Source organism: Typha angustifolia, chromosome 2 (genome assembly GCF_048772165.1).
Source record: "Typha angustifolia cultivar Huaian chromosome 2, ASM4877216v1, whole genome shotgun sequence".
Lineage (NCBI taxonomy): Eukaryota > Viridiplantae > Streptophyta > Magnoliopsida > Poales > Typhaceae > Typha > Typha angustifolia.
In genome coordinates this window covers 5909843-5937600 of record NC_133240.1, presented here as the reverse complement: position 1 = coordinate 5937600, position 27758 = coordinate 5909843, and the positions used below count along the sequence as shown (strand labels likewise).

The window sequence follows — 27758 nt, the reverse complement described above, 5'->3', positions numbered from 1 at the left end:
AGATTATTAGTAACCAACAAATATCAATTCCAAATCCAAACTATTCCATCAACAATAGTTATTTTCCGCTTCTCTCTCTGCATTTAACTCTTCATCTGGGGACCCTTATTCCCACTCTCTCTCTCTCTCTATATCCACTTTGTACATTCAAACATAATATAATTAGGTTTACCTACTCACCCTTAAAAGGAAAATATCATCAAGAAACCTTTTTATTGATTTCTTCTATTCCAATATATTTATTTCTAGTTGTTTGACGATTTGAATCGGCTGTGATTAATCGAATAGAAATCTCAATGATTTTTGCTCAAGAGTTTCAAACTCAATTCTCTTTTGCTCTGTCCAAAAAATATATCCATGTGTAGCAAAACTGGATGACATGCTTATTAAATGAACGTAGCTGGAAAATTGAATGTCACAAAATAATTCAGTAGACAAGGGAAAAAAAAAAACGAACACATTTCAACCCAGAGAAAACATTGCCACCAAATAAGTCAAGAAAATCTACAAAGACTTTTGTGTTTCTATTTGGTACAAGTAATGCTCGACCCTTCAATCTGAGGCCACAATGACAGCAATCCCAATCAATGGTCACTTTTGCTGTTGGCACGCCGGAGGACAGCTGAGTTTTCTGTCACTACCTTTCTCTATCAACTATAACAACCACAGAATTTTCTAATTGCAGTTTCCTTCTCTGACCCCTACTCAAACATGCTATCAGGATTATATGGAGATCATTTCACAGCATAGAAGATCCCAAAGCAGCTCGAATAATGTCTGATCCAACATACTGCAAGGATTAAGCATATACCTCCTTAAAGTCTTAACCTAAAAATGTGTGTTTTCCCTTCTTTTCCAAAATTCTAATATCACATATTAAACGTACATGTAACCTGAGGTCAAAAACTTACCCAAGACTCCTCGTGGGTCCAATGTGGGCATAATCCTACAAGTCGTGCCAATTTTGGCGAGGGTGCTTTATCCACCATCTCAGCATGTGTATACAACCACCAGCAGAAAACAGACCAAAAGCAGCAAGTGCCATGATTGTCGAATTCTCAGTCTTTCGATGATAGCCACCCTACAGAGAATAAAATAGTTCAGCGGGTCCGACTTTCATCATGTTGACATGAGATACCGATAGAAATGAGGAAAACTAACGGAATCGTGTAAGTTATAGCAGAGAGCCATACTTCTATTAAAACAAGCAAAATGGCAGCATTTGCTGGTGCTAGAGATAAGCTTATCATTCCACCACGCAGCTCATTCGGCAAGTACCTATAGTGAAAGCAGTAAGTGAAATTAAACTACTTGGAATACTAATAAAAGATAAATGATTATGTTAAGTTTTAATTGTTAACTCACATTGTCCTCAGTCTTGCAAGTGAAGGTAAAATAAAGCCAACACAGGCATGGAAGATGCAGAACACGATCACTAAAACTCCAATCTCCTGCAGAAATTAAATTCCTTGAAATTAGAAAATTGTGAAGCAGAAGTCTTAATATAAAATCTGTTTTGGTCATGCAGCTCAGTACCTGATAGTCATAAGCTACAATAGACAAAGCCATGCCAGCAACAATATATGCAATTGTTAAGGTATCCTCATTGTGTACAGGGGACGTCATTCCATAAGACCATGGAAAGCCAGTGCTCCCGAGCATTCTTGAACCAATAAAACAAGGGTATATCTGTGATAGTTGCACTTCCCTCCCATCTGCCTGTGAAAAGGAATGACCTTAGTGCATCAAATTCTGTCAAGATTACCTTTCAGTTGATTCTGCAATATTTTTTATTGTATGATGCAGTCAATTAAAAAGTCGAGAAGGTTTGCTAGAGTTTTACCGTGTCGCAGAGACAACAGATTCAAGACACAAATTGTGAAGTAGCAACATTGATATAATTTAATCATCTTCAGATAGCATAGATTTGACTGTATAGCATGTTTAGAATAATACAGGCAACCGACCATTTTTCTGCTGTGGCACATTACAAGTGCAAATCAAGTTTGTAAAAGCATTTTCCGTTTAATAGCATAGCTGCATAGAAAGATCTGTGCCTCTTTTAATTGTCTATTTATTGATTTGCAGAGGAGTCCATGGAGAGATTTTCGTTGCCAATTTAGTTTGTCAACATTCTTCTACAAGCTTTTTTGTGTGTTGCTTCAAAATGAGATGGAGAGTAGTTCGCATAGTGGTGGGAGACCTCTAATAATTCATACACTTAGCTTGGGGTTTAACAGCTTTAGATGACCAATTTCATGGGGTATCAATTCCACATATACAAAACAAGTTATCAGATCTACGGTTTTTGTAGACCCCTTGATGGAAAATCTGCACAGAATATGATTCAGGACAGCTAATCCAATATATGGGATTGGATAAATAAAACAAAACCTGCAAGTTTACAAATGAATCTGAGAACCTCAAGAAAATTTCAAACTGCAATTAAACCACTAATGTCCAAAGAAGTCCCAAATAGAATTGCATTAAGTATTTGAGGAATCAGCTTTGACACAAGGTTTAGTTGGAACTTGGAACCAATTTAATGATCTTGACACATAAAAAGTGGTGGCAGGTTCATACTGAATCAATACGGAGGTTTATATAATCGGGCGAAACAGACCCAGCCTTGCTGATTTCGGCTGGGGTTTCAATCGAAATGGGTGGGAGCGGGTCAGATCATCAATAATTGATGTCCCCACCCCCCCCCCCCCCCCCTCTCCCCCTTTTCTCTCTCTTTTCTTTTTTTCTCTTTTTTCTCTCTTTTCTTTCTTTCTCTTTTTCTCACGGGTCTCTTTCTCACCGATGACTAGGGGTGTAAACGAGCCGAGCTTGATTGAGTCTGGCTCTAATCAAGCTTAGATTGAAATTAAGTGATCAAGTTTGAATTGAAATAATTTCAATCCAAGCCAATTTCGAACTCGAGCCAATTTTGAGCTTAAACGAGCTGCTCAATTAGCAATTTCAAACCTTATCAATTTCAAAGCATTTTCGAGCCTGAGCAAGCTTGAATTAATTTAAGCTTGAATCAAGCTTGAAATAAAACCTAATTCAACTATAAAGATATAAATATTATCAAAATATAAATTACAATTAATAAAGATAAATAGGTTAGAAAACTACAAGCAACCAAAATATAAATTACAAATAAGAAAGATAATTGTGTCAAAAAACTACAAGCAACCAAAATATAAATTACAAACAATAAAGATAATTGTGTCAGAAAATAATGGCTGAAATTCTGAATGAGTGAAAGGGTTTTGATCTAATAGTTCATATTAGTTTGATATTACTCATATTATATATATATATATATATATATATATATATCGAGCTGACTCGATCGAGCCGGCTTGGGATCAAGCTTGGTTCGAATTTAATTTCGAGCCTAGCTTTAATGATCAAGCTCAACTCAGCCTATTTTTGAACCGAGCTTGATCGAGCATTATTGAGCCGAGCTCGAGCCAAGCTCGATTATTTTGACAGCCCTACCGGTGACTGAGTAGATCTCTGGTGACCTCGACCTCCGACGACGATCTCCGACGAAGATTCGACCACCTTGATCTCCGACAACCTTGGGTAAGTATTTTTTTTTTTTTTCATTGTGCAATAGCTGCACCTGCAACAAGTGCAGCTGCAGCAACAACAGCACTAGCAATGGTAGCAACACCTGGTGCTGCTCAGCACCTGCAGCAAGTGGTGTTGCTGCTGCTTATGCTGCTCAGCACTTGCAGTAGTAGTACTATTGGGCATGGTATTCCACCTCATAAATTTTAAATTATTTATATTTTATTTTAATTTTATTTATATTTTTTAGTTAAAAAATTAAAATATCAATGGCTCCAAAAGAGAAGTCATATAATACCGACATTGGGCGGTAATATTGCAGCATTATTGAGTAAAATAAAGGACGTATTAAATGCAACTAGTGTGGAAAAAAAATAAGTGGTGGTGTCAGCCGTTTGAAAGAACATTTAGCTAGAAGATAAGGAAATGTAGCAATTTACACTCAAGTGTCCTTGGAAGTTAGAAAGCAGATGTTAGCTCATTTAATTGGCAAAAAAAATGATAAACAATCTACATAACAAAGAGTGTCAATGGTTCGTAAAGAATTGATGTATAATCCTATACACATTGATGATAATAGCAGTGAGTAAAGTGAGGAGAATGAGGAGAGACAGATAAAGAGGGCAATGAAAGAGACCAGAAATATGCATAGAAAAGAGGAAGAGATGAGAAGAAGCACTGGTGATAACTTTCAAAGATCTAGATCAGTTAATATACGAGGAGAGAGAATATAGGGGTAGCAATTCTACCCATAGAACTCCTGGTATTACAACAGAGTCTGAAAATATTAGACCAATGGATACATATTTTTAGAAAAAAAGGGGGTCATACATAGACTTCCATCAAGACAACTCTCAAAGAAATTAAAAATACAAAGAAACATATTGGTAGGGCTATCTCTAAATTTTTCTTCAACAACCATATTTCCTTTAATGTAGTTGATAGTCTTTACTATCACACTATGGTGGATGCTATACAATCAGCAGGGCCTGGTGTTCCGCCTCCTAGTTCAAATGATATTGCGACTAAATATCTTGACTCAGAGGTAGATGAATTTCATACTTACATTGAGACATTTAAACAGTATTGGGATGAATTTGGTTGTACACTGATATGTGATGAGTGGAGTACATAAAATAAAAGAAATATAATTAATTTCTTAGTGTACTCTGGCATGGGAACAATATTTTTGAAGTCTGTGAATGCTACTACTAATTTCAAAAATACAGATTATCTTTGTCAGTTGATGAATGAGGTGGTATAAGAAATCGGTGAAAAAAGAGTAGTCTAAATGGTTACTGATAATGGGGCAAATTATAAAGCTGCTAGAAATTTACTAATGATAAAAAGACCTCATTTATATTGGACGTCATGTGTATTGATCTAATGTTAGAGGATATTGCAAAAGATCCTAAAATTGACATGCTCATATGTGAAGGTCAGAGGTTAACAAATTTTATATATAACCATGGTTAGGTTCTTAATTTACTCAGGTAGATGACTGCTGGTAGGGAGATCATTAGATCCGGCATCACTAGATTTGCCATTCATTTTTTAGCCTTCGAAAGCATCATGCGCTACAAGGATGATATTATACGGATGTTTATATCACAGAAGTGGTCTATAAAAATTAAGAATATAAAACCAAAAGATAAATCTTTAGGTAAAACTTTAAAACATATGGCTCTTAAAAATATATTTTGGGATAATATTACAATTGCCACCGCAGTATTTGAGGCTCTTGTCAAAATATTAAGACTTGTAGACAGTGATGATAAGTCTAAGATAGGAATCTTATATGAGACAATGGATATAACAAAAGAATCAATAAAAAAAATGTGGACCAAAATTATAGGAAGTGGTGAAAGATGATTGATTCTAGATGGAACAAACAACTACATAGAGATATACACGTTGCTGGTAGGCATACTTTTAAGTTTTAATTTACTAATTTATTTTTATTTATGAATATTTAAAAATTTGAATGCTTACAAATTTTAAATTTCTATAGGGTATTTTCTTAATCTAATATTTCAATTCTCTAAAAATGTCAATAATGATAGTGAAGTCTTATTGGGGGTTAGAAAGGTAATGAGCAAGCTTGAGCCTGATATTCATAAACAAATCCTTTGCGATAAAGAAGTGAATTATGATTCAATTAAATAATTTTATTATTATTTGTTTTAATTTTTAACTTTCAATATAATCAGTATGCAATAAGCTAATAATATATTGTTGATTTCAGATAGAGAGATATAGATTGAGAGCTAGGCAATTTAGTACTGTTAAAGTTGCTGCAGCTATATCTCATAATACTCTAATTGAATGGTGGTCTATTTATGAATGAGATGAGGCATTAAATTTGACGTCAATAGCAAAGAAGATTTTAAATCAAACTGTGTCTTCATCACAGTGTGAAAGAAATTGGACTACTTTCTCCTTAATCCACATAAAAACACGCAATCGATTGACAATAAAAAGATTAGTAGTTTTTTTGTCATTATAATATGAAATTGAGGAAGAAAAATTTAAGAAGGTAAAAAATGAACAATTGATTGATTTAAATCATGTTTTTTATGAAGAAGACCCCTTGACTCTATGAATCAGAAAAATAGAGGACAAGTTATTAGATGACAGAGATAACCCATGGTTAGATAAAATATTAGGAGAGACCACGACGAGGGCAGAGGCTGGTACAAGTCGTTCAGCAGCAAGAGATAATATATCTACTAATACTAGTCATAGTCCTGATGATATATATGGTGGTGAGATCATTCCATTTACATTTGTTGAGAAAAGTCAAGTAGACATAAGGATTGAAGAAAAAGAAACTGAGGATGTATACATATATCAGCGATGTCGTCATGAAAATATTGCTTCCTATGATTATGGTACATCGAGTATTTATTGTTTGGAGCCATCATAAGATCCATATACTAGTTATTATCCTCAGTATTCTCAGGCACAAGATCCAAATGCTGATTATTATCCTCCTCAGATGTAAGTCACACAACAAGATCCATACAATATGACTAGTATGATGGAATCATTTTTTAGAGCATCAGGTCCCAGACATCAATTTTTATAAACTTATTGTGATTATGATGATGAAGACTATAGAAATTTACGAGAACCAACTCGGTATTTATTAAAGTTTTAAATTTTGAGTAAGTTAATATATTTTTTAAGTTTTTAAACTTTATATGTGAGTAATTTTTGTTTTCTTATTTTTTTTGTCATTTTTTCTAAATTTTCCTGCATTTTTAAATAATATTTAGAATTTTATATAATTAAAAAATAGTCCGATCCGATACGAACGATCGATAATTATCGTTTTTCTGGACGACCGATACTGATCCCGATCCCGATACTAGGAACCTTGATATAAACATAGTAAACAAGTATTGTAAGTTAAATAGAACTGTTTTTGAACAGGATCTGCCACAAGACTTAATCTTTACGATCGGTTTATTAGTCCGCACGGTACTAAACCTTCTTTGTAAGATAAGGTAAGCTTCAAAATAAAGGTAGTGTAGATGCCAAAAAAGAAAAAAAAGGCTTAATCTTTTCGATTGGTTTACTAGTCCTCACGGTACTACACCTTCTTCGTAAGATAAAGTAAACTTCAAAATAAAGGTAGTATAAATGCCAAAAAAGAAAAAAAAAAAAAAGAGGCTTTAATAAGTTAGAGAAGGCAACCATTGTTTATGAAGTTTTCACTTCTATTTCAATTCACTATCTTTAGATCTCTTTACAACTAGAGTATTCAAGCCATTTATATAGAGGCAAAAAAAATCTAAGCTATTAAAGCTCCTAAATATCTTCTCTAAGCTAGAGTTATAATCAAGGCATCTAAATATCTCATCTAACTAAATAAGGCCACAAGTGAGGCTTTAATTTCCTCCAAAGTAAACAAAAGTGGCTACCACATATTTGTTTAAAAATACAACAGCAAAATGTATCAATCTTGCTTATTTACTATAGTGTCTCTCAATTCTAGCTTTACTACGGCATCACTTAGGCTTTTGAACATCAATGTACATAAGTCTCTTCTGCTGAAGGGGCTTGCTATCCCAAGTGTGTCTAGATAGCATTGATGCGTTGAATGGCTCTAGTCATTATCTCTTCACCGTGATTTGGACATGATGTAGTTTTTTTATTTGGGCAATTGCGTGCCCAATGGTTTTATCCACAAACATGGCAAGAAATCTTTGGGTGTTGGGGGTTGAGACGTCAAACCTCGGTCGCATCATTTGAAGACTTCCTTGGCACCTTCCTTATGGCTTCTTCGCTACCATTACCATTGACAAACATTAGCAGTTTTGGCTTCGTAGCATGATCGTTTCTCCGCTCGTACTCGAGCAGTTTTTCAACAATGGAGATGGTGGCGTTGAGGTCATTAACTCCTCTGGCTACCAACTCTTTCAATGCCCATGACTATCTTCCGACATGTTTGGGATGGATATCATTAAACGAGTGAACCCCTGACGTAGTCAGTAAAAGTTCCGCTATGCTTCAACCTCCACAAGTCCTTCCAAGCCGAGAACTCGACATTTTTGAGGTAAAATTGTGCTTTAGCTCACACTCCAATTCCACCCAAGAGCTGATATGGCAAAGACTCTTCTCGATCTCCGTGGACGGTTGGTGCACCACAGCATGGTATTGTCGCTGAATTACATATATACAATTTGGACCTCCTCACCCTTATCCTCAAGTCACAATGCCTTAAGGTACCATTCCATGCCCTAAAAAAAGTTCTCAACCTCCTTCGCATTGCGCATGCCTTTGAACCCTCATGACTCTAAGATACGCAACCTAAGTATGCTCTTCATAACATCATCTCTATGTATAATAGCCTTTTTAAGAAGACTTACTCTCAACTTGAGACTGTCGACCTCGTCAACTTTGGAGTGAAGCTTTTCATAGGTAGTGGCCTCAACAACTCTCTCATTATTTTGTCGATCAAGCTCAGCCTTTAACTCGCGAAATTGAGATTTGAAAGCATCCATCGCAGCCTAGATGCTTTCTTTCACTGTTCGCATGTTTTCTTTGAAGCCAATGTTGAGATTCTCTAACAGCTCTAGTCGATCGTTGAGGCGCCCAAATCAACCTTCAAATGTGGACATGGGATCTTCAATGGGTCCCTTAGAGGCTCTTTCCCTTTGTCTCACTTAGGGTGCTTCTCAGGAACGATGTCGATGATGGCAACTTCAGAAGAAGACATTGCAACAACACTTTATCAATCGCTCTAATAAAACTTGTCACGGACTAAACATGTTTTATTAGTTTCTAGTCTGCGCAGCAGACTACCTTCTTCACAAGATGAAATAAAAGTAAAAGTAATGTAAATGCAAGAAAAGAGAAAGAGACTTCAATAAATAAGAGAAGACAACTTTTCTTTGCAAGTTTCCAGTACTATTTCAATTCATTATTTTTAGATCCTTTTACAAGTAGAGTGTTTGATCCTTTTATGTAGAGGCAAAATAAAACTTAACTACTAAGATTCCTAAATATTAAGAAGCTAGAGATAAGACCAAAGACTCTTAAATATCTCCTCTAACTAGATAACGCCACAAATGAGGCTTTAATTTTCTCCAAATTCAATAAAAGTGGCTACCACTTATTCATTTAACAATACAGCAGCAAATAAGTATCAGTCTTACAAATTTACCGTAACTTTGCTATGACATCTCTTAGGCCTTTGGACATCCGTGATGTTTCAGTTTTAATCAAAATTTCAATAGGGTGTCATAAGATGCTTCTTCCAAACTTGGAAAAAAGATGTTTATAAGAGTTAATCTCATTTTATGATCTTCAATAAGATCACTAAAGAAGAGACCTATTGCTCCAAAGAAGAAATTCAAAGAAAGAAGTACGACACACTCAAGGCTCATAAACTAACCAGAACACTCAAACAGTGTTCAAATGATAGATGGACAATATGCGAATATATCTTCAGTCAGTGTTATGATCCAATCATATGGGTTAGGTTAGTAGAGTCAAGTCAACTTGAGTTAGTTAGTTAGTTTTATCTTATTATTTTAAATTTTAAATAAATCGGATAAATCGTATATGAATCCGATCCGCTAGAAATTTTACTCCTATAAAAAGGAATAGACATGTATTGATAATAATCATTAAATGAATATGAGTTTAGCTATATTATTTTTTTTATTTTTATCTTTCACCGTAGCTGTTAGATCACTTTTATCTTTTTAAGAGAAGATTATAGCTATAAAAACATTCCAATCTTTCAGACCTTAGTCATCATCTTCCACCAGCAGCTACCCTACCTTATGGCCATTCACCACCACCTTTGGCCGTTCGTTACCCTCTGACGATCGCTGCAACGTTGATTATTTACCGTTATGCCTTATTTGACCTTACTCCACTATTTTATTAATATCTTTTTATGCAGACGACTGATTCTCATTAAACCAGAATCATTGGGACCGTAACTCACGAGGCTATCACCATGTAAAATATCACAATTTTCTTATGTTTCGATCGATCCAAATCTGGTGCGTAATATTGGTATCAAAGCTAACGTTTCTCAAATGATGGTTAACACGCAATCTAAGATGAACAAGAAAGAAGCAATCATGGAAGACTAGAAACTCATCTCCATTCCAATGGAGGTTTCTCCAACACCACTGCCACCACCAACAACTGTCGACAATGAGCGACTAGCTTGGGCTAAGGCTTTGATGGAGTCTGTTGACTCGTTAAGAGAATTATCAAAGGAGAACTCGAAGGAGATTCAAACCACCCTCAAAGACTCGATCCAGGCCTTACTAGTGATGGCGATTTATGCTACAGCAAACCCACAGCTGGTGGCACGAGTCCGACGATTCCACGACCACCGACGGCCACGACTAAATTCCTCAGGCCAACTGCCAGCTAGTGGTGGCTGCCGGCGATTGTAGGGTGGCTAAACCCAACAGCAACCACCGTGGGAAGTTACTCCTATGTCGGGGTGGCTTTGCCGCGGCTTGCTTGACGGGTCCCTTCTATGGCCGCCAGGGGCTAGGGGATTCGTTGGCGACACACCATGGCCGCCACTACACCAACTCGACCTTAAGCTCGAGTTCGATGCTGCCACCACTAAGGCTATAGCGGCTAGGGCAAGTTCATAAAGATGATGAAGTACACGATTTTCGAGGTAGGCCAGATTTTTGTGAACCGGTTCAACCACCTCATGCAAATCAGTTTGGAACCTATAAACATTACCCAGAACATGAGTACAAGTCCGAGGACGAATGGTGGAACAACCCGATAGGCCCGCGCCATCAGACTAAGTCAAACCCACAGGCGACATGAGCCGAACCTATGGGCCTATGTCCCACATGACCAGCCTCGGCTGCGAGGTCACTTGACCTACGGTGACAAGACACAATTTGAGATCCAAGCTCAGACCGTCAAGCTTGATTTCCCAAAATTCTTTGGAGACCCATTAGATTGGACCTATCTAGCGGAGTAGTTTTTCACATACCATGGCACGCCCAACCATCAAAAGGTCCAGTTAGCTTTGGCGATTAGGCGGTACCAGTCAGCTGAGCGAACTCGACCATTCGAGTCATGGCAGGACTTTACGGATGCGATTTGTGCCCGGTTCAGTTTGACCCAGTTTGAGGACTTTTAAGCCATGTTGACTAAGCTGGACTCAATCAACAACAACTCGAGTTTATCAAGAAGAGTTTATGTGGATCTACAATTATGCCACTAACTGGCCTGACTCGACCCTAAAGAGTACCTTTATTAATGGGCTCAAGCCTGACATCCAGACTGAGGTCAAGGTTTTGAGGCCTACTACTTCTGACGAAGCCTTCTCCTTAGTTATTCTAATAGAGTTCAAGTTGGATTAGTTGAACCAGATCTACAAGGAGAGAAGAAAGACTGCACAAGCCCATCGCCTACTAGAGACTGCATCTACCCCGACTCAACTTGCGTTGACGGCTCAGCCTAACCGACAATGATCTCGCACCGTTTGTATATAATGACTTAGAAGGGCACAAAAAGAAAGGCTTGTATTTTTATTGTGATGACTGATTTACCCCCAATCATAAATGCAAGCATCAGTCGGCCCACATCATATTACTTGGCGGACTCGAGGAAGATAAATCTGAATCCACTGACTAACATGACAAGCTGTATGAGTATAAGAACGTGAGAGACTAATCACCTTAAGGACAAGGTGCAGAAAACGTGGTGGATTGTTATGATCTAATCACGTGGGTTAGGTTAGTTGAGTCGAGTCAACTTGAGTTAGTTAGTTAGCTTTATCTTATTATTTTGAATTTTAAATAAATCGATTAATCCGTATATGGATCCAATCCGCTAAGGTTTTTTACTCCTATAAATAGGAGTGGATATATATTGATAATAATCATTAAATGAATCCGAGTTTAGTTACATTATTTTTTTCGTCTTTATCTTTTACCGTAACCATTAGAGCGTTTTTATCTTTCTAAGAATAGATCATAGCCATAAAAGTATTTTGATCTTCCAAATTTTAGCCATCTACCTCCACTAGCAACCATCCTACTTTACGACTGTCCACTACCACTCTTGACCGTCAGCCACCCTCTGATAATTGCTGCAATATCGATTATTTACCTTTCTGCCCTATTTGACCTTGTTCCACTATTTTATTAATATCTTTTCATCCATACAATAGATTCTTGTAAGAAGCACAGACACGGATACAGGACACGGATACGACACGATACGGATACGGGGATACGATAAATCTTAAAAAAACAGGACACGATACGTTTAGGACACGGCAAAATAAATAAACAAAAGCATTATATATATTATCAATATGTTTAAAGAAATATTTTTCTAAACTTATAGTATAAATACACAAGCATGCATAAATTATTCATGAGAGAAAAACAAAACGTATACAATACTACAAAGCCAAAAATGATAATGCTAATACGTGATAATACAATTCTATATTATAAGAATAAATATACCTGAGAATAAATAACTAACCACCATTACTTAACTACAGTGGATGGCATAGGCGAATCTGTGATTTTACAATAATTTGCATTAATATTAATTTTCTTGTATGTACTAACTTGTGATTGTTGCATTATATTTCTATAGCATATGCAGGAATTTTCTAAAATTGATAATTTATATTATCAACTTTTATAGTATATGATAAATCTTATGTCCAAAAAGTTTTTCAAGGGTGTCTAAAAGTGTCTAAGGAGTGTCCGAATTTATTCTATAATTTTTTAAATATGGGATATGTCGTAGAAGTATCCGACACGTGTCCAATAAGTATCCGACACGTGTCTAATAAGTGTCCGACGAGTGTCGGTGTCCGACAAGTGTCAGACACAAACACGGCATGCTATTTGAAGTGTCCGTGTTTCATAGCTCATGAGACTATCACAACATAAAATATTATAATTTTTTTATGTTCAGATCGATCCAGATCTGATGCATAATATTGGTATCAGTCTATTCTATGCCAAACAAATGTGGGCTACCTTTTGTCATAATGAATAAAAATGACTAGCTGAATACAATTCTTTGTAAACATTTGTAATATTTATTTTAATTATCTTTATCCCATTTTTTTTTCCTTTTCTATCATTATCTTAATTGAAATTTCATACTTCAACATTTTATGATGTTATAATTTCCTAGAATAATCTTATATAGATCTTTAAAAGTTTTGAATTCCACTTCTCCCTCGCTTATTTTATTTGTTATTTTATTTTCATATGTCCTACTTTACTATATACAATATTCAGCGATGTCTAACATAAATCGCATATGCTCGAATAAAAAACCTCTTATGCATAGATGCTATATAGTATTTTAGCCACCCTCTATGATGCTGGACAATGTCTCGATTACATATTTAAAAAGTAACGAAAATAATCAAACCCGGAGAATCCACCAACTAGGGTGTCGAAATCTACCGACGTTGGAGTCTACCAACAAACACTCAATATGTGAGAACTCTAAAAATATTCATTAATTAATAAAAGATGATTACAAGCTTTATATAGGCAAAACAAAGTAAAAGACAAAAAAATGAAAATAGCCTTAGAAGGTGGCTAGTCACCACCCTCGTTAAGCCAAAGGGTTACGGATATAACCTTTTTATGCCTACGAGAATAAACGTGACGAAAAGTGGTGTCCTCACTACTCCCGGGGTGGAAGAAACTCGACTCAGTCGAGTGGCTCTGATAGTATTCCAAAATGTAAGAGTCAAGCTGCTGTAATTCCTCGCGAGTAATCCACGTACAATCAGACTCTTGTCATTCGTGCCATCGAATGAGAAAATAGTGAACCCCTTCTTCTGCAATAGATGTTATTTAATCATCTAAAATAGCGTTTATCTTTTCTTGTGATGTGGATGAGAAAGGAGAAGTGGTTTACGGCACAGCAGGGATGTCTAAAAGAGTAGTAGATGCAGCATAAGGATTGGTGGGAATATGCATAGGTAGTTGGTAAGCTACTAGATCCTCAATATTAAAAGTACAACTAATACCATAATCAGGAGGAATATCAATGACATAAGCATCAACGCTTATATGTTTCAAAACTTGAAAAGGTCTTGCACTACGGGCATGCAACTTCCGAACAGCTCTTGAAAGGAATCATTCGGGTCTGAGATGAATCATTACATCATCTCCAACATTGAACTCCTTGGCACATTTGTGCAAATTAGCATATATTTTATATTAGTGATTACTCGTCTCAATTCGCTTAGCAATCTCCTGATGCAAAGAATGAACATAATGTGCAAATACTTCGCCAGACTCAGAGATTCTAGCATAAGATGACATGGGCAACAGATCTAGAGGTTTGCATGCTTTAAAACCATGAACAACTTCAAATGGACTCATGCCTAAAAACTTATTGATGGAGTTATTATATGCAAATTGAGCTATAGAAAAAATGACATCCTAGTTTTTGTTATAATTACTCATGAGACATCGCAAAAGATTTCCAAGACTATGATTAACGACCTTGGTTTGACCGTCGATTTGAGGATGATAGGTTGTAGAGAACTTCAATTTTGTGCTAATCATGTACCAAAAGGTTTTCCAAAAATAGCTCATAAAACGAACACCCCGGTCAAAAACAATAGTTTTTGATAGACCATATAACTTGACTATATGTGTAGAATACAATTTGGCCACATATGATGCTCAGAGGTCTTAGCATAAGGAATAAAATGGGCCATCTTAGATAAGCAATCTACAACCACGAGGATTGAATCATATTTTGCAAAGGTGTGAGGTAAACCCAAGACAAAATCCATACTTACGTCCTGCCATGGGTGATCAGGCACAGGTAACGGAGTGTAAAGTTTAGTGTTTTATTTTCTATGCTTCGCTAATTGACAAGTCCTACATTGACCAACTAATTTTGCGACGTCAAAATTGAGACTTAGCCAATAGAATTGCCGCTCCACTTTTTCGAAGGTCTTATCACGTCCAAAATGACTCGATAGGCCACCAGCATGGATCTCCTAAACTAGGAAGTCACGCATGGACGTACGGAGAACACACAGCTTATTAGCCTTAAACAGGTAACCATCCTGGAGGGAATACTTGTCCAAAACTATGTTCAGATCATTCAGCAAAGTGAGAACGATTTCTCCAAAGTCCGAGCAAGTCGTATAGTCTTCCTTTATTTTGTCAAACCCAGTGACTTTGACGCTAATGGCAGAAAGAAGGCTAACCCTTCGGCTAAGTGCATCAGCCGCCTTATTCTCAACCCTATCTCTATGTTTGAATACAAAAGAGTACTCCTATAAGAACTCGATCCAACGAGCATGTCTCGAATTATTTTCTTCTGATAATTTAGAAATCGAAGAGCTTTGTATAAAGCATAAATTCATGTGGAAGTAAATAATAGTGCCAATAGCGCAAAGCTTGAATAACCGCATAGAATTCCTTATTGTAAGTGGAGTACTTTTGTTTGGCCTCATTTAGTTTTTTGCTTAACTAGGCAACAGGATGGCATTCTTGGCTAAGAACACCACCGATCTCGATGCTTGAGGCATCAAATCCATCTCGAAGGCTTTAGAAAAGTTAGGAAGACGCATTATAGGCGCCATTATCAGTTTTCTCTTAATTTCTTCAAAAATCTTATTTGCAGCCTTACTCCAATAGTGATTGGTGATATTATAGTGCTAAACCTTCGAATGAAGTATCAATAAAAAGTAGCAAGGCCCTGAAAGCTACGCACATCATGAATATTTCGCGGTTTCGACCAACCAATAATTGCTTTGATCTTTACAAGGTCGGCGCGGACTCCTATAGAAGTAACCACAAAACCAAAGAAGATGACTTGATCCACAAGAAAAGAACACTTCTTTCTATTGCTGTAGAGTTGAGCAACACAAAACGCTAGACAGACTTGATGCAAGTGGTTCAAATGAAGCTCTTTTAATCGACTATAAATTAAAATGTTATCAAAATAGACTACAAAAAATTTTCCCATGAATGGTCGAAGCACTTGCGTATAACACACATGAAAGTGATTGGAGCATTAGATAGATTAAAAGGCATCACCACATTTATACAACCCGTCTTTCATCTTAAAAGCAATTTTCCATTCATTACCTGGGCAAATTCAGATTTGGTGATAACCACTTTTAAGATCAATCTTAGAAAAAATTGAAGCTCTCACCATCATATTAAGTATGTCATCAAGTCGTGGAATAGAAAAAGAATATTTAACCGTTATTCTATTAATGGCTTGACTATCGACACACATACACCAGGACTCATCTTTCTTTAGCGTGAGCAAGGCAGGAATAGCACTAGGGCTTAGGCTCTCGCGGATGAAACCCTTCATAAAAAGTTCATTCACTTGATATTGCAGTTTAGTATGTTCTTTGGGGCTTATGCGATAGTGTGGCAAATTTGGCAGAGGAAGCCCCAAAGAACAAGTCAATTGCATGTCGGATATCGCGTAAATGAGGCAATTGATCCAAAAAATCATCCGAAAACATATCTTGAAACTCATTTAGCATAGGAGCAGCTTCTCCGGATGATGGAGTGAGAGTAGTGCTCCCAACTTCACGAGCCACCAAGGCAAACACAATAGAGGCATGGTTTGCTTCCTATTCAAACTCTTTGGAATTTATTATGTGCAAACCCTTTTTACTATGAGCATTTTTTTTGTTATCTTTGTTAATTATTTTAGGACGCATAGGATTTATCTTAATCTTCTTGCCTTCGAAAGTGAAGGAACACGAATTGGAACGCCCAAAAATAGTTACATCATGATTAAATAACCAAGAGCAGTCCAAAATAAAATGCTCTACATCCATCGGCACAACGTCACACCACATGTCTTCCTTATAAGAAATGTGATATGAACTAGGTATCTCTCGTTTATAGCAACTGAGGAATCATTGACCCAAGATATTTTATATGGATTCGAATGAGGTGTAAATTGTAACGCCAAGTAAAATATAACGCTAGAAGAAACGGCATTAATACAACTTTCACTGTTGATAATTACCTTGCAATCTTTGATCCCACATTTAATATAAGTGTGGAATATCTCACCAATCATTGGCCTCCCGGGGTTACGTCAAAAGGCAACGAACGATACCAACAGCATGGTCTCCATATCCACGGTCGTTATCATTATCTTGGACATTATCGAGGTCAGGTTTATAAACTTGTTCATCAAGCTCGTCTTTCCCAATAGTGTCATCCTGTTCCCCAAGGTAAAGGGTTTTTTAAGGACAGTTCGAAGCTACATAACCAACTAGTCTACATGTGTAACATCGACAGGGGTCATTAATAGTTGCAGTTTCATAGAGAAGCCCTTGTCCTTTGTCAAGCTAGTCAGGTGCAATAGTTTGGGTAGTTTTGGAAGGTATTGCTGTTATTAGAGCTTTTACACTAGCAAATGCATAACTAGGAGGTGTGCGCCCAATTGGTTGCCTAAACAATTGTTGCTCACTAACCATCTCATAGTTTAACGCAAGAGTGTAAGCCTGATCCAAGGAGGTAACCTATTGAAAAACTCTCTCCAAATATCGTCGTTAAGGCTACGCTTAAAACGACTCAATGTTATCCTCTCATCCTCCAAAATATTACACCTCAACATGTACTCCTTAAATTAGGAGACATAATTGCTCACAGACCTATTTTCATGTCTAAAATTATTCCATTGATCCAAAAGGTCACCAAGATAAGAATGTGGCAAATATTTTTCTTTTAATTTTTCTTTCTTTTTTTTTTTTTGATATACAACTGGAAAAAAAGATCTATTAAACAAAGCTTACTTTTAATGATCTCCTAACTTATGTGGAGATTTGGTGATAGTAATAGTTTCTTATTGTTCTCGTTGAGGGTGATTTCCTCGCGTAACTCGGATCCAGATCTTGATGTTGTCGGGCGACGGATCTCGTAGCGCTCCGATGTTTGTGGGGCGATTGATCTGACAAAGAAAAGATATAGTGCGGCATAAAATTCAGGCGATGGAGCACCCATAAACTAAGAAACGATCTGCTCTAATACCAAAGCTGATGCAGAAAAACGTCTTAATTGCAAATTTGAAAAGTAGGAAAAATAATCAAACCCGGAGAATCCACCAACCGGAGTGTTAGAATCCACCAACGTTGGAATCCACCAATAAAAAATAAATATGTGAAAACTCTCAAAATATTCATTAATTAATAAAAGATGATTACAAGCCTTTATATAGGCAAAACAAAGTAAAAAAATAAAAAGATGAAAATAACCCTAGAAAGTAGCTAGTCACAACCCTCGTTAAGCCAAATAACTACGAGTGCAGCCCTCTTGCGACTATAAGAATAAGCGTGATGAAAAGTGGTGTCCCCACCACTCTACCATCAAAAGTGGTCACTTAAAAATTGCTTATTTACATGTACGACCCCCAAAAGAAGAATTACATGTTTGTGTTATGATCCAATCACGAGGTTGAGTCAGTTAGGTTGAGTCGAGTTGAGTCTAGTTGCTTGTTTATACTTATAACTTTTATATTTGAATTAAAGTAGATAATCCATGTATGTAAACTTAATACAACGAGTTGGGTCCAGCCCGTTGTGCCTCTACTCCTATAAATTAGAGTGGTCATTATCTATTTGTTATCAAGAAATAAATATTGGTTTAGTCACTATCTTATCTCTTTTACCCTTTTAATCGCAGTCATTCATTTTTCTAAGAGTAGATATAACTTAGATACCCTAATTCTACCTCCAAACCCTAATCACCACTTATCTCCACGAACCACTCATTTATAAGGCCAACCACGACCTCACTGCTCTCCACCATCCTCCGATAACCGCCTCAATGTCAATTCACCAACTTCTGCCATGTTTCGACCCTTCTCCACTATTTCATTCACATCTGTTTACCTCAATCTCAAAATCACTCCATTCCAAAACCATTAAATTCAAGACTCACAAAGGTACCTTCAATGAAATCTCAAAACTTTTCTGCAAACAAATTGGCCCAAATCTGGTTCATAATAGTGGTATCAGAGCCATTGTTCATCGATCGATGGTGAGCACACGATCCAAAACAAATCTAAGGAAAATCGCCGCCATGGAAGACTAGAAACTCATCTCCATCCTTGTAGAAGCTTCCTCGGCACTACCACCACCATTGTTGATAAACCACCCTTGTGGGCGAAGATACAAATTGAATCCATAGAAACCTTGAAAGAACTATTGAAGAAAGCCTTGTACCATGGGGAACAATAAACGGCTTGACAAGATGCTGAAAGCCTTGATAAAGGCCCTTCTGACCTAGCACCATCACCCATCGCTGCCACCCGCAACGGAACGGCTGCCCTAATGGCAAATAACTCCAAACTGAGAAGATAATGGAGAGAACCACCAAACCACAGCCAAGGCACCTTCTCCAATCGCAACGAAGCCCCTGCCATCTCTGCAAACAACCTTGATGCTGCAACAATGCCAAAGCAAGCCCAGTAATAGCCCCAATGTCATCTTCCTTAGTAGTGCTAGAAACTAGGGCCTGAAACCTTAGTTCTCCACACATGCCGTTACATGAACTTTCGGCTAAAACCACCACTGCCAATCTCTTTCTTGGTTCTCCATACCCATACAATGGCCACCGCTCACATCAGTGCCGGTCGAAAGACCGCTGTTGACAACCTTCCATGCTGCAACAAACCCGTAGTTGTTGGCCTCACATCTAACTCTTCCACGGTTTCCCTGCTCGACTACCAACCAATGGTGGCCGCCACAAGCGCAGCCATCAGCGACGTTGAGTGGCCAAACCCAACAGCCACCTTCGCTGCGAGATATCCCAAGCCCTACCTCGTCAAGGTGGCTTCCTCAGGCCTCTCCGCCGCAACAACTCTACTGTAGTGGAGTCTTCGGTACAAACCGCAACCACCAAGGGCCGACAAGACCAGCAAAGATGTGCCATGGCTGCCCATGCAATAAGTTGAGCCCGAGCTCGATATTTTCCTCCACTATCACCAGGACCCGCCAAGAACCCTACCCAGCCACCACCGAGGCTACAGCGGCTTGTGACGATACCCCTAGGCCAAAACCATAAATCAGCCCTATGGTTAAGGTTAGGGCAAACAGGTGGAAGAGATGAAGTGCATGCTTTTTTAGGCAAGCTAATTCGCAAACCGGCTCGACTACCTCGCTTGACTTAGTTTAGGACTCATGAGCATGACTTTGAGCCCAAGTATGATCCCAAAAATAGCTGGTGGAACGAGCCAGTGGGCACGTGTCAACTAACTAAGCTAGACCTGCATGCAGCCTGAGCACGACGCAAGCTAATCTTGTGAGCCCATGACCCACGTGCCTAGCATCCACCACGAGTTCACTCAGCTCATGTTACATTTGAGAATTCAAGCTCGGACTGTCAAACTAAATTTCTCAAAATTCTCAAGAGGAATCAAGTTAGACTGGACTTACCTAACGGAGCAATTTTTTGCGTACCATAACACGCCCGACTACTAAAAGTCCGCAGAGCGAACTTGATCTTTAAGTCTGGGCAAACTTTTGCTAACGCAATCTGTGCTCAATTCTGGTTAACTAAACTGACTCAGTCAACATCAGTTCAAGTTTACCGGTAGGAGTTTGAACGGATATGCAACCAGGTAACCAATTAGTTAGACTCGCCCCTAAATAGCACATTCATCAGTGGCTCAGGCTTAACATTCAAATGAAGGTCAAGGCCCTAAGGCCCACTACTTCTAAGGAGGTCTTCTCACTAGCAATTCTAATAGAGTATAAGTTGGATCAGTTAAACCAGATCTACAAAGTAGAAGAAAAATGGCCTAAGCTCAGGACCAACTAGAGGTTGCACCTACCCCAAACCAACTCGCACAAACAGTCCAACAGAACCAACAGCAGATCATGCGTTATTTTGTACCCAATAACTTAGAAGTCGCAGGAAGAAGTGCTTGTGCTTCTACTACGATGACCATTTTATCCCTGATCACAAGTGCAAGCTCAGCCGACTCACATTATGTTCTTAGGCAATCTTGAAAACATGAGAAGCTCATGAGTACAAGAATTTGAAGGTTTCTAGTTACCTTAAGGATAAGATATCGGAAGCGTGGTGGATTGTTATAATTTGACCACGAGAGTCGGTTAATTAGGTTGAGTTGAGTTGAGTTTAGTTGGTTACTTTTGCTTATCGCTTTTAAATTTTAATTAAAGCGAATAATCTAAGTATGTAAACTTAGTAAGGTGAGTTGAATAAGGCCCATTGTGTTTCTACTCTTATAAATATTAGTCATTGTCTATTAGATATCAGGAAACGTATATTGGTTTAGCCACTTATCTCTTTTACCCTTTTAATCATAGCCGTTTATTTTTCTAAGAGTAAATATAACTTAAAAATCCTAATTTTATATCCAAACCGTAGCTGCCATCTACCTCCACAAACCACATATTCTTATGGCCCACCTTCATTACCTCACAGCCATCCACCACCCTCTGACGACTGCCACAACATCAGTTTACCAACTTTTGTCTTGTTTCGATCCTTCTCTACTATTTCCTTCATATCTTTTACTCCGATCTTAAAATTACTATGTTCCAAAGTCATTATGTCCGAGACTCACAAGGCTACCTCCAATAAAAATATAAGATTTTTCCTGCAAACAGATCAGCTCAAATCTGGTTTGCAATAATATGCCCTTCCATATAAATGATGGAAAGGAAAAGACTTGGAAGAGTATTCTCATAGCTGTTTATGTGTCCAAACATCAGGGCTTCGGAACTTTACATATGCAATTTTCACTTTATATGGTTATATATGAAAAGAGGGGACTTCTAGTACAGAAGGAATATCTACTTACAGAAAGGGAAAGAATTATTTCAGAGAACAAAATACAAACTTCAGATTGCAAAAGTAATAGATATAGCTGAAGGAACATGTGCCTTCAATATGCAAACAACAAATGCCCCAAGAAAATATGATAGACAGGTTTAAGTACTTCATAAGGGGTATTAATCTCAAAATTGCAAATATCAAATAATAATACATGCATAAATGCTATAAGAAACTCCAAATGAGAAATAATATAACTAATTAAGTTCTTTACATACTTGCCACTACATTCTTTGAAATATCATAATTGCCACTGAAATCTTTGAGGCTTTTTAAAAAATGTCATTTTGTTAGTTAAATCTAACTAATAATGATTTAAACTGAACTTAGATTCAAAAGACTATTTTGCCCCTGTATAAATTGTTTAACATAGTTCAAAAGCTATTTGATATTATCCAATATCATACTATTCAGTGGACATTGTGATATTTCAAAGAATTAGTGGCAATTATGATATTTACAAAGGTTTCAGTGGCAATTATGTAAAATTCTGTAACTATTTTGGTAATTCAAAATGTGACATACGGACATACCACTATGGTTGGTGCCCAAAGAAACCAAAAGACATATAGGGAAAAATGAATGCTTCCTTGAGCCCATGCTAAAGTCCATATTCTCTTGTCTGAAATTCACAATAAAAGCTCATAAGAGAGGAGACAAACTGTTGAGACGTTGGTGGAAGCACAAATGCCCCGTGAATAAGAAGAGCTTGAATAAGAAGAGCTTGAATAAGAAGATCACAATTAAATTGTAAGGAAATAAAAACAATAAATTTCTACCAATATGAATCTGTCATTTGGTCGATAGATGGGTAACTAAGATAGTAAAGTAGTAGAAGACGTCTCTCAAACTAAAGTTCACTTGCTGCCAATGTCAATATATTTGCCTACTATTAGATATTATTTGTTTAATATTTACACACTAACTCAGCTGACTCCATAATTCCAGAGCATCCCAGTGCATATGCACCTGCTTGTACAGGTCCAAAGAGGATGAAGTTGTCACAGCATTGCCCTATTACCTGAAAAGGCTATTTTCATTAGTAAATAAAATGGGGAGGCTGTTTATATCAAGGATTTAAATTATGCTCATGCAGGGGAGATTGAAAGGGGAGGAAGAAGATACGAGGGAGCCTTTTGTGTTCAGTTGTAACCCGGCCTGGAGGATTTGTTTAGTATGTGGAAATACCTTGTTTTACTAGATTACAAGTCATTAATTTGTAGGAAAATCCTTAACTTCTCAGTCCAAAATTTCATCCAAAACAAAAATGACACTATCAGTAGGACCTGGTGCAAGCTAACCGACACTAGCAAAAATGCACGAAGAGCGAAATGAGCCATCTGCATGTCTAGGCAGAAGTTAGTTTTGGCTGAAACTTTGAAACCTATCCTAAACTAGGACTAGTTATAACTGAAGAAGAAAAGTTTTTGTTACGAAGTTTCAGACAAAAAGTGTAATTATGTTTTATAAACATAACTTTACTTACAATGGTACAATTTGATACTACAAAGAGAGAGAACCTAGTAGACCCATTCTCAAGAATCATAAGTTCATAAATATCCATTGATCAAGGAATAGGGTATTAAGAGCATCGAATTTCTCACTGCCTAAACTAGGACTAGTTCTAACTGAAGAAGAAAAGTTTTTGTTATCAAGATTCAGACAAAAAGTGTAATTATGTCTTATAAACATAAATTTACTTACAATGGTACAATTTGATACAAAGAGAGAGAACCTAGTAGACCCATTCTCAAGAATCGTAAGTTCATAACTATCCATTGATTAAGGGATAGGGTATTAAAACCATCAAATTTCTCACTGACTTAGGAAATAAGGTTTTCTTGTAAAACAGAAGAAGCATAGAGTGTTCAACTATGTGTTTTTCATAACAAACTACACTTTTTATGACAAATTTACCTCAATCATATTGAAGCAATACTGCTTCATCACTTAATATCCCTTACAAGACTATACAAAAGGATTGGTGCTTACTTGTTTATCTCTGTTCCTACACCAAAGAGATTAATTTTATTTCCATGTAATGAATCTTGTCCTTCAAGAGGATCACTTGCTTTAACTTTTTTATAGATTTCAATTAAGATGTCTACCTAGATCACATGAAAAATATAAGTTCCTATTTGCAAGAGCAAATAAACTTTCTTTTTATTTGCACGTCTCACCTTGCAGAACATGAGAAGAAAATGACTTCCTATAACTCCCAATTATTGATGTATGTTGACAACCACTCCATTCTTTCCATTCTTTCCTGATATAGAGAACTCCAATAATTGCCAATAAAGCAGCAGAAGCATAAGGCAGTGAAAATCCCCTGCGAAGATCCTTAACTGATAAATTTGCAAGTCCTTGGCTTCCAACAAGAGATGCAGACTCACAAAATGTCATCAGCCAAAATGTGTCACCTAGCATATCTTGTTTGTGACCTTGCTGCAAATTTGGAAGAAAGACATGTCTGGATATTCAAATAGGAAAGCAAAAGGACATCAAGAAGAGAAAAAGCAAAGACAAACCTTCTCATGTTCTGTCACCATCCATGTCTCGAAACAGAAAGAGAAAATAGAAGACGCAATAGCCAGGCATACACTAGCAACCCACACATTTGGGAGCCAGCTTACACTCTTCAAGACACCCACAAGAAGATGAAGAATGCAGTATAATGTGCAAGCCTTTCTCGCTCCTCTGCCAATGTTGATATATTAGTCATTCTAATTTTATCTTACATTCTAAGTTTCAAAAGCTGGAAAATAATTAAAGAAAAATTGAACGTTATAATATGTAAAAATGGTATCTGGAAACAGTACAGAATTTCTCGAAGAAAATTGAATTACTAAAAAGGACAGCAAGATGCTATAGCTCCATTAACAGATTAAACATACAGAAATTATAAGTTTTAACACATAAAAGTGTTCAATAAAACAGTGGCCAATGTGATGATTTCGTTAGAAAGATGATTTGAGACTACAATAATAATCATGAATTGCATTAGTGTCTAGAAAAGCTACACCACTTGTAAAAGGCCTGTTTACAAGCAAGTAAAACGGTACTCTACCAGGTTGACTTTATGGACCAAAGTAAAATTAATCACTTATCAAAACATGTACATAGTGAAAAATATCCTTAAGATATGTGTTTGCGAGCAGCAAGGGTTGCAACTATTTGTATATAGTTACTAGTTAGTAATTGGCCTGTACATTTCCTGAAAAAAGAACTAGAAATTCGACAGTAAAATAGACTAGGTAAATTAGGCAATCACAAAGGAAAAAAAAAACAATTGTAAAAGGAGTAACAGAAAGGAGCTTAACATATTGTTCTGGTACATAATTTTGGGTAGCAGATGCAAAATCCACTTTCTAACCCAGAATGGCTCTTCATAAGAAGATTAAAAGCATGCTCTATCTAAATTTCAAATTTCCATTTAGGAGGAAAAAGAAAGGAGGAAGTAGGAAACAGTATAACATACTATTATGTGGCATTATAGCCGTGTAAGACCAAATGCTGCTAAGTCTCATAGCTCTGAAGAACTATCTTGACTGCAAATTTGAAAACCCACATGACACTACTAAGTAGGGGACTACTTTTAATAACTACTTATGCAAACATTTGATAGCAGTCACCTTGAAAGTCGAAAGAATTTACCTATTTCATTTTATTTCCAAGTATATGTCATGAACTACATTGTTCTACAATCAAATACATCATGAAGAGAGAATGAATGATTAATAAAAAAAGTACAGAGATATCAAGATGTTGAAAAAGTGTGGTCGTCTAATTTCCTATATGCACCACAATCAAGAACCTGTTTTGCCTAAATCTCACATATGTTCTTCATGAAATAATAAGCAGTCCAATTGACCTCAAATTAAAAAGAGATAAGCCAATAATAAGTAGTCCTATTGACCTTAAATTAGAAGAGAGAAAACCCGTTCTATATTCCAGAATTATCTAGACATCTATACTCCCCTTTGATATATGTACCTAAGTAGTGAGTAACTAACAGAAGTTCCTAAATTGGGAGCAAGAACTAGTGCGGGTGCAAATACAACTGCAACAAAGCAGCATTGCTGATGATATTAAAATAAGTAAACTCTCTCAAAGATGGTGTAAGGCAAGAAAACAATACGACTTCAACACCTCAAATGGAAGAATCTTGCTAATATATGATAAGCACATCATATATAAATTAATATACAATTTCTAAAAGAAACAAAAGACATTAAAATATTTTCTCCCATAAAGTAAAGGAAAGTAAAAGAAAAGTAATTTCCATGATTAGTAGGTTCCCATGAATCATGAAACATGTGCCATGTAATATAAACAAATGTGAAGCATAATATTTTCATTGATGGACTAAACGTTTATACGTTGTAGGTACCTAAGCAGTGAAGTTGCAAAAGTGGCTAGCGATTGATGCCCAAGGACCTATCCAAATAGAAGAGGTTCCTATGAGGCAGAGTGCAAGGAAATTAGGTGTGTTCCTCAATGAACTATTGAGCATGGATCTGAGTATTGCAATAACTTCCTCCAGGTAAGTAAAATAACCCCATATAACATGTTTCATGATCAGTATGTTCCATAATAGCAGAACAGCTGACTGATCAAAATTCACTTCCAACTTTTCTTGCCCATTGAAGAATAGCTCATTAGGAATTCAAATGACAAAACCAGTGATGCAAGTGTACCATTACAAGCATAGTTACAGTCTAAATACTGCATCATTTTCAAAATTGCAAAAAGACTTGTGACTACCTTAAGATAATTGTTGCAATATTCACTAAAATGTAATCAACTTATAGCTGGTATTCTTTAGCTAAGTTTTTGCTGATCAACTTATAGTTAGTGCCCTCAAAAACATAGTAACATTTTCTCTCAAATCACTGCAAGTAACATGAAGATTTCCTTCTCTTAAATACTTTCTTAGTTCAAGAATTCTTTTTTCTTTTCATCAAACTGCACAGGTAAGCTTCAAAGAGATTAAACATAATAAAGACGCTGCCATAAAAGAAAGTAAAAAAAGAAACTTACATAACATCAGACAGAATTCCCGAGAATGTACCGATAAATAAAGCCGCAGCAGCTCCAGCTGCAAGAACCAAGACCATCTGTTCCCTACTAAGCCCATACTGCACGTATTCATACTCCCCAAATGCCGATTGAATCCCTTCAATCACTGATAGAAGAGGAAGAACAATATTAGAAAAGAATAAAATCATGAACCCAATCTCGACCAACAGCATGATACCAAAGCCGTGGACCAAAAAGACAAATGGGCATGCAAAAAATCGGAACTTGGGAGTGCCCCAAGTGGCGAAACCTGAAACTAAGGAATAGAGAAGCAAGAAGCTCCTCTGGAAGCGCAAGAATGGCGCAGTCGGACCGAGATCGAAAGGATACGAGGCAGTGGAGGCTCTGATAGAGGAGCTCTTGGAGAAGTAAGGGTAGAAAAAGATGGAAGCGAGGCACGACGCGAAGAGGAAGACGTAGACGAGGGGGTTTAGTTCCCACTCCTCCCTCTCGATCACCACTCCCATGAAAGCTCTCTGATTTGAGATCGGGCTTCCACCCGAAACGAGAGGAGAAAACTAGAAGGAATATGCATTTACTTCCCGAAAGGATCTAATTATTATATCTATACCCTTATTAAGTGGCAGTTTTACATTTGAATATTTACTCATCTAAATTCCGATTTTGGTGGATACTTTTGTAACCATTTACCAACTTAATATAAAATTGCTCCTTTTATCAAAAAAAAAATCAGGATCTTGTACAAAATACAAATTATCCCACTTTTCTTGTAAAATAGTCTGTGTTTAAGGTGAC

At 36.9% G+C, this 27758-nt stretch overlaps 1 protein-coding gene across 1 annotated transcript; it reads right to left on the bottom strand.

Annotated features, from left to right (window-relative positions):
- Positions 1-360: 360 nt before the first annotated feature.
- On the bottom strand, positions 361-27520 carry LOC140771309 (uncharacterized). The gene is made up of 10 exons (XM_073112794.1): positions 27253-27520; positions 26964-27108; positions 24452-24620; positions 24104-24368; positions 22457-22545; positions 1537-1719; positions 1366-1451; positions 1194-1278; positions 912-1081; positions 361-790 (listed from the first exon to the last, which is right to left on the bottom strand). Exons 1-9 carry the CDS (start codon positions 27467-27469, stop codon positions 947-949), a joined length of 1374 nt encoding a protein of 457 aa, XP_072968895.1. The 5' UTR covers positions 27470-27520; the 3' UTR covers positions 361-790; positions 912-946.
- Positions 27521-27758: the final 238 nt, after the last annotated feature.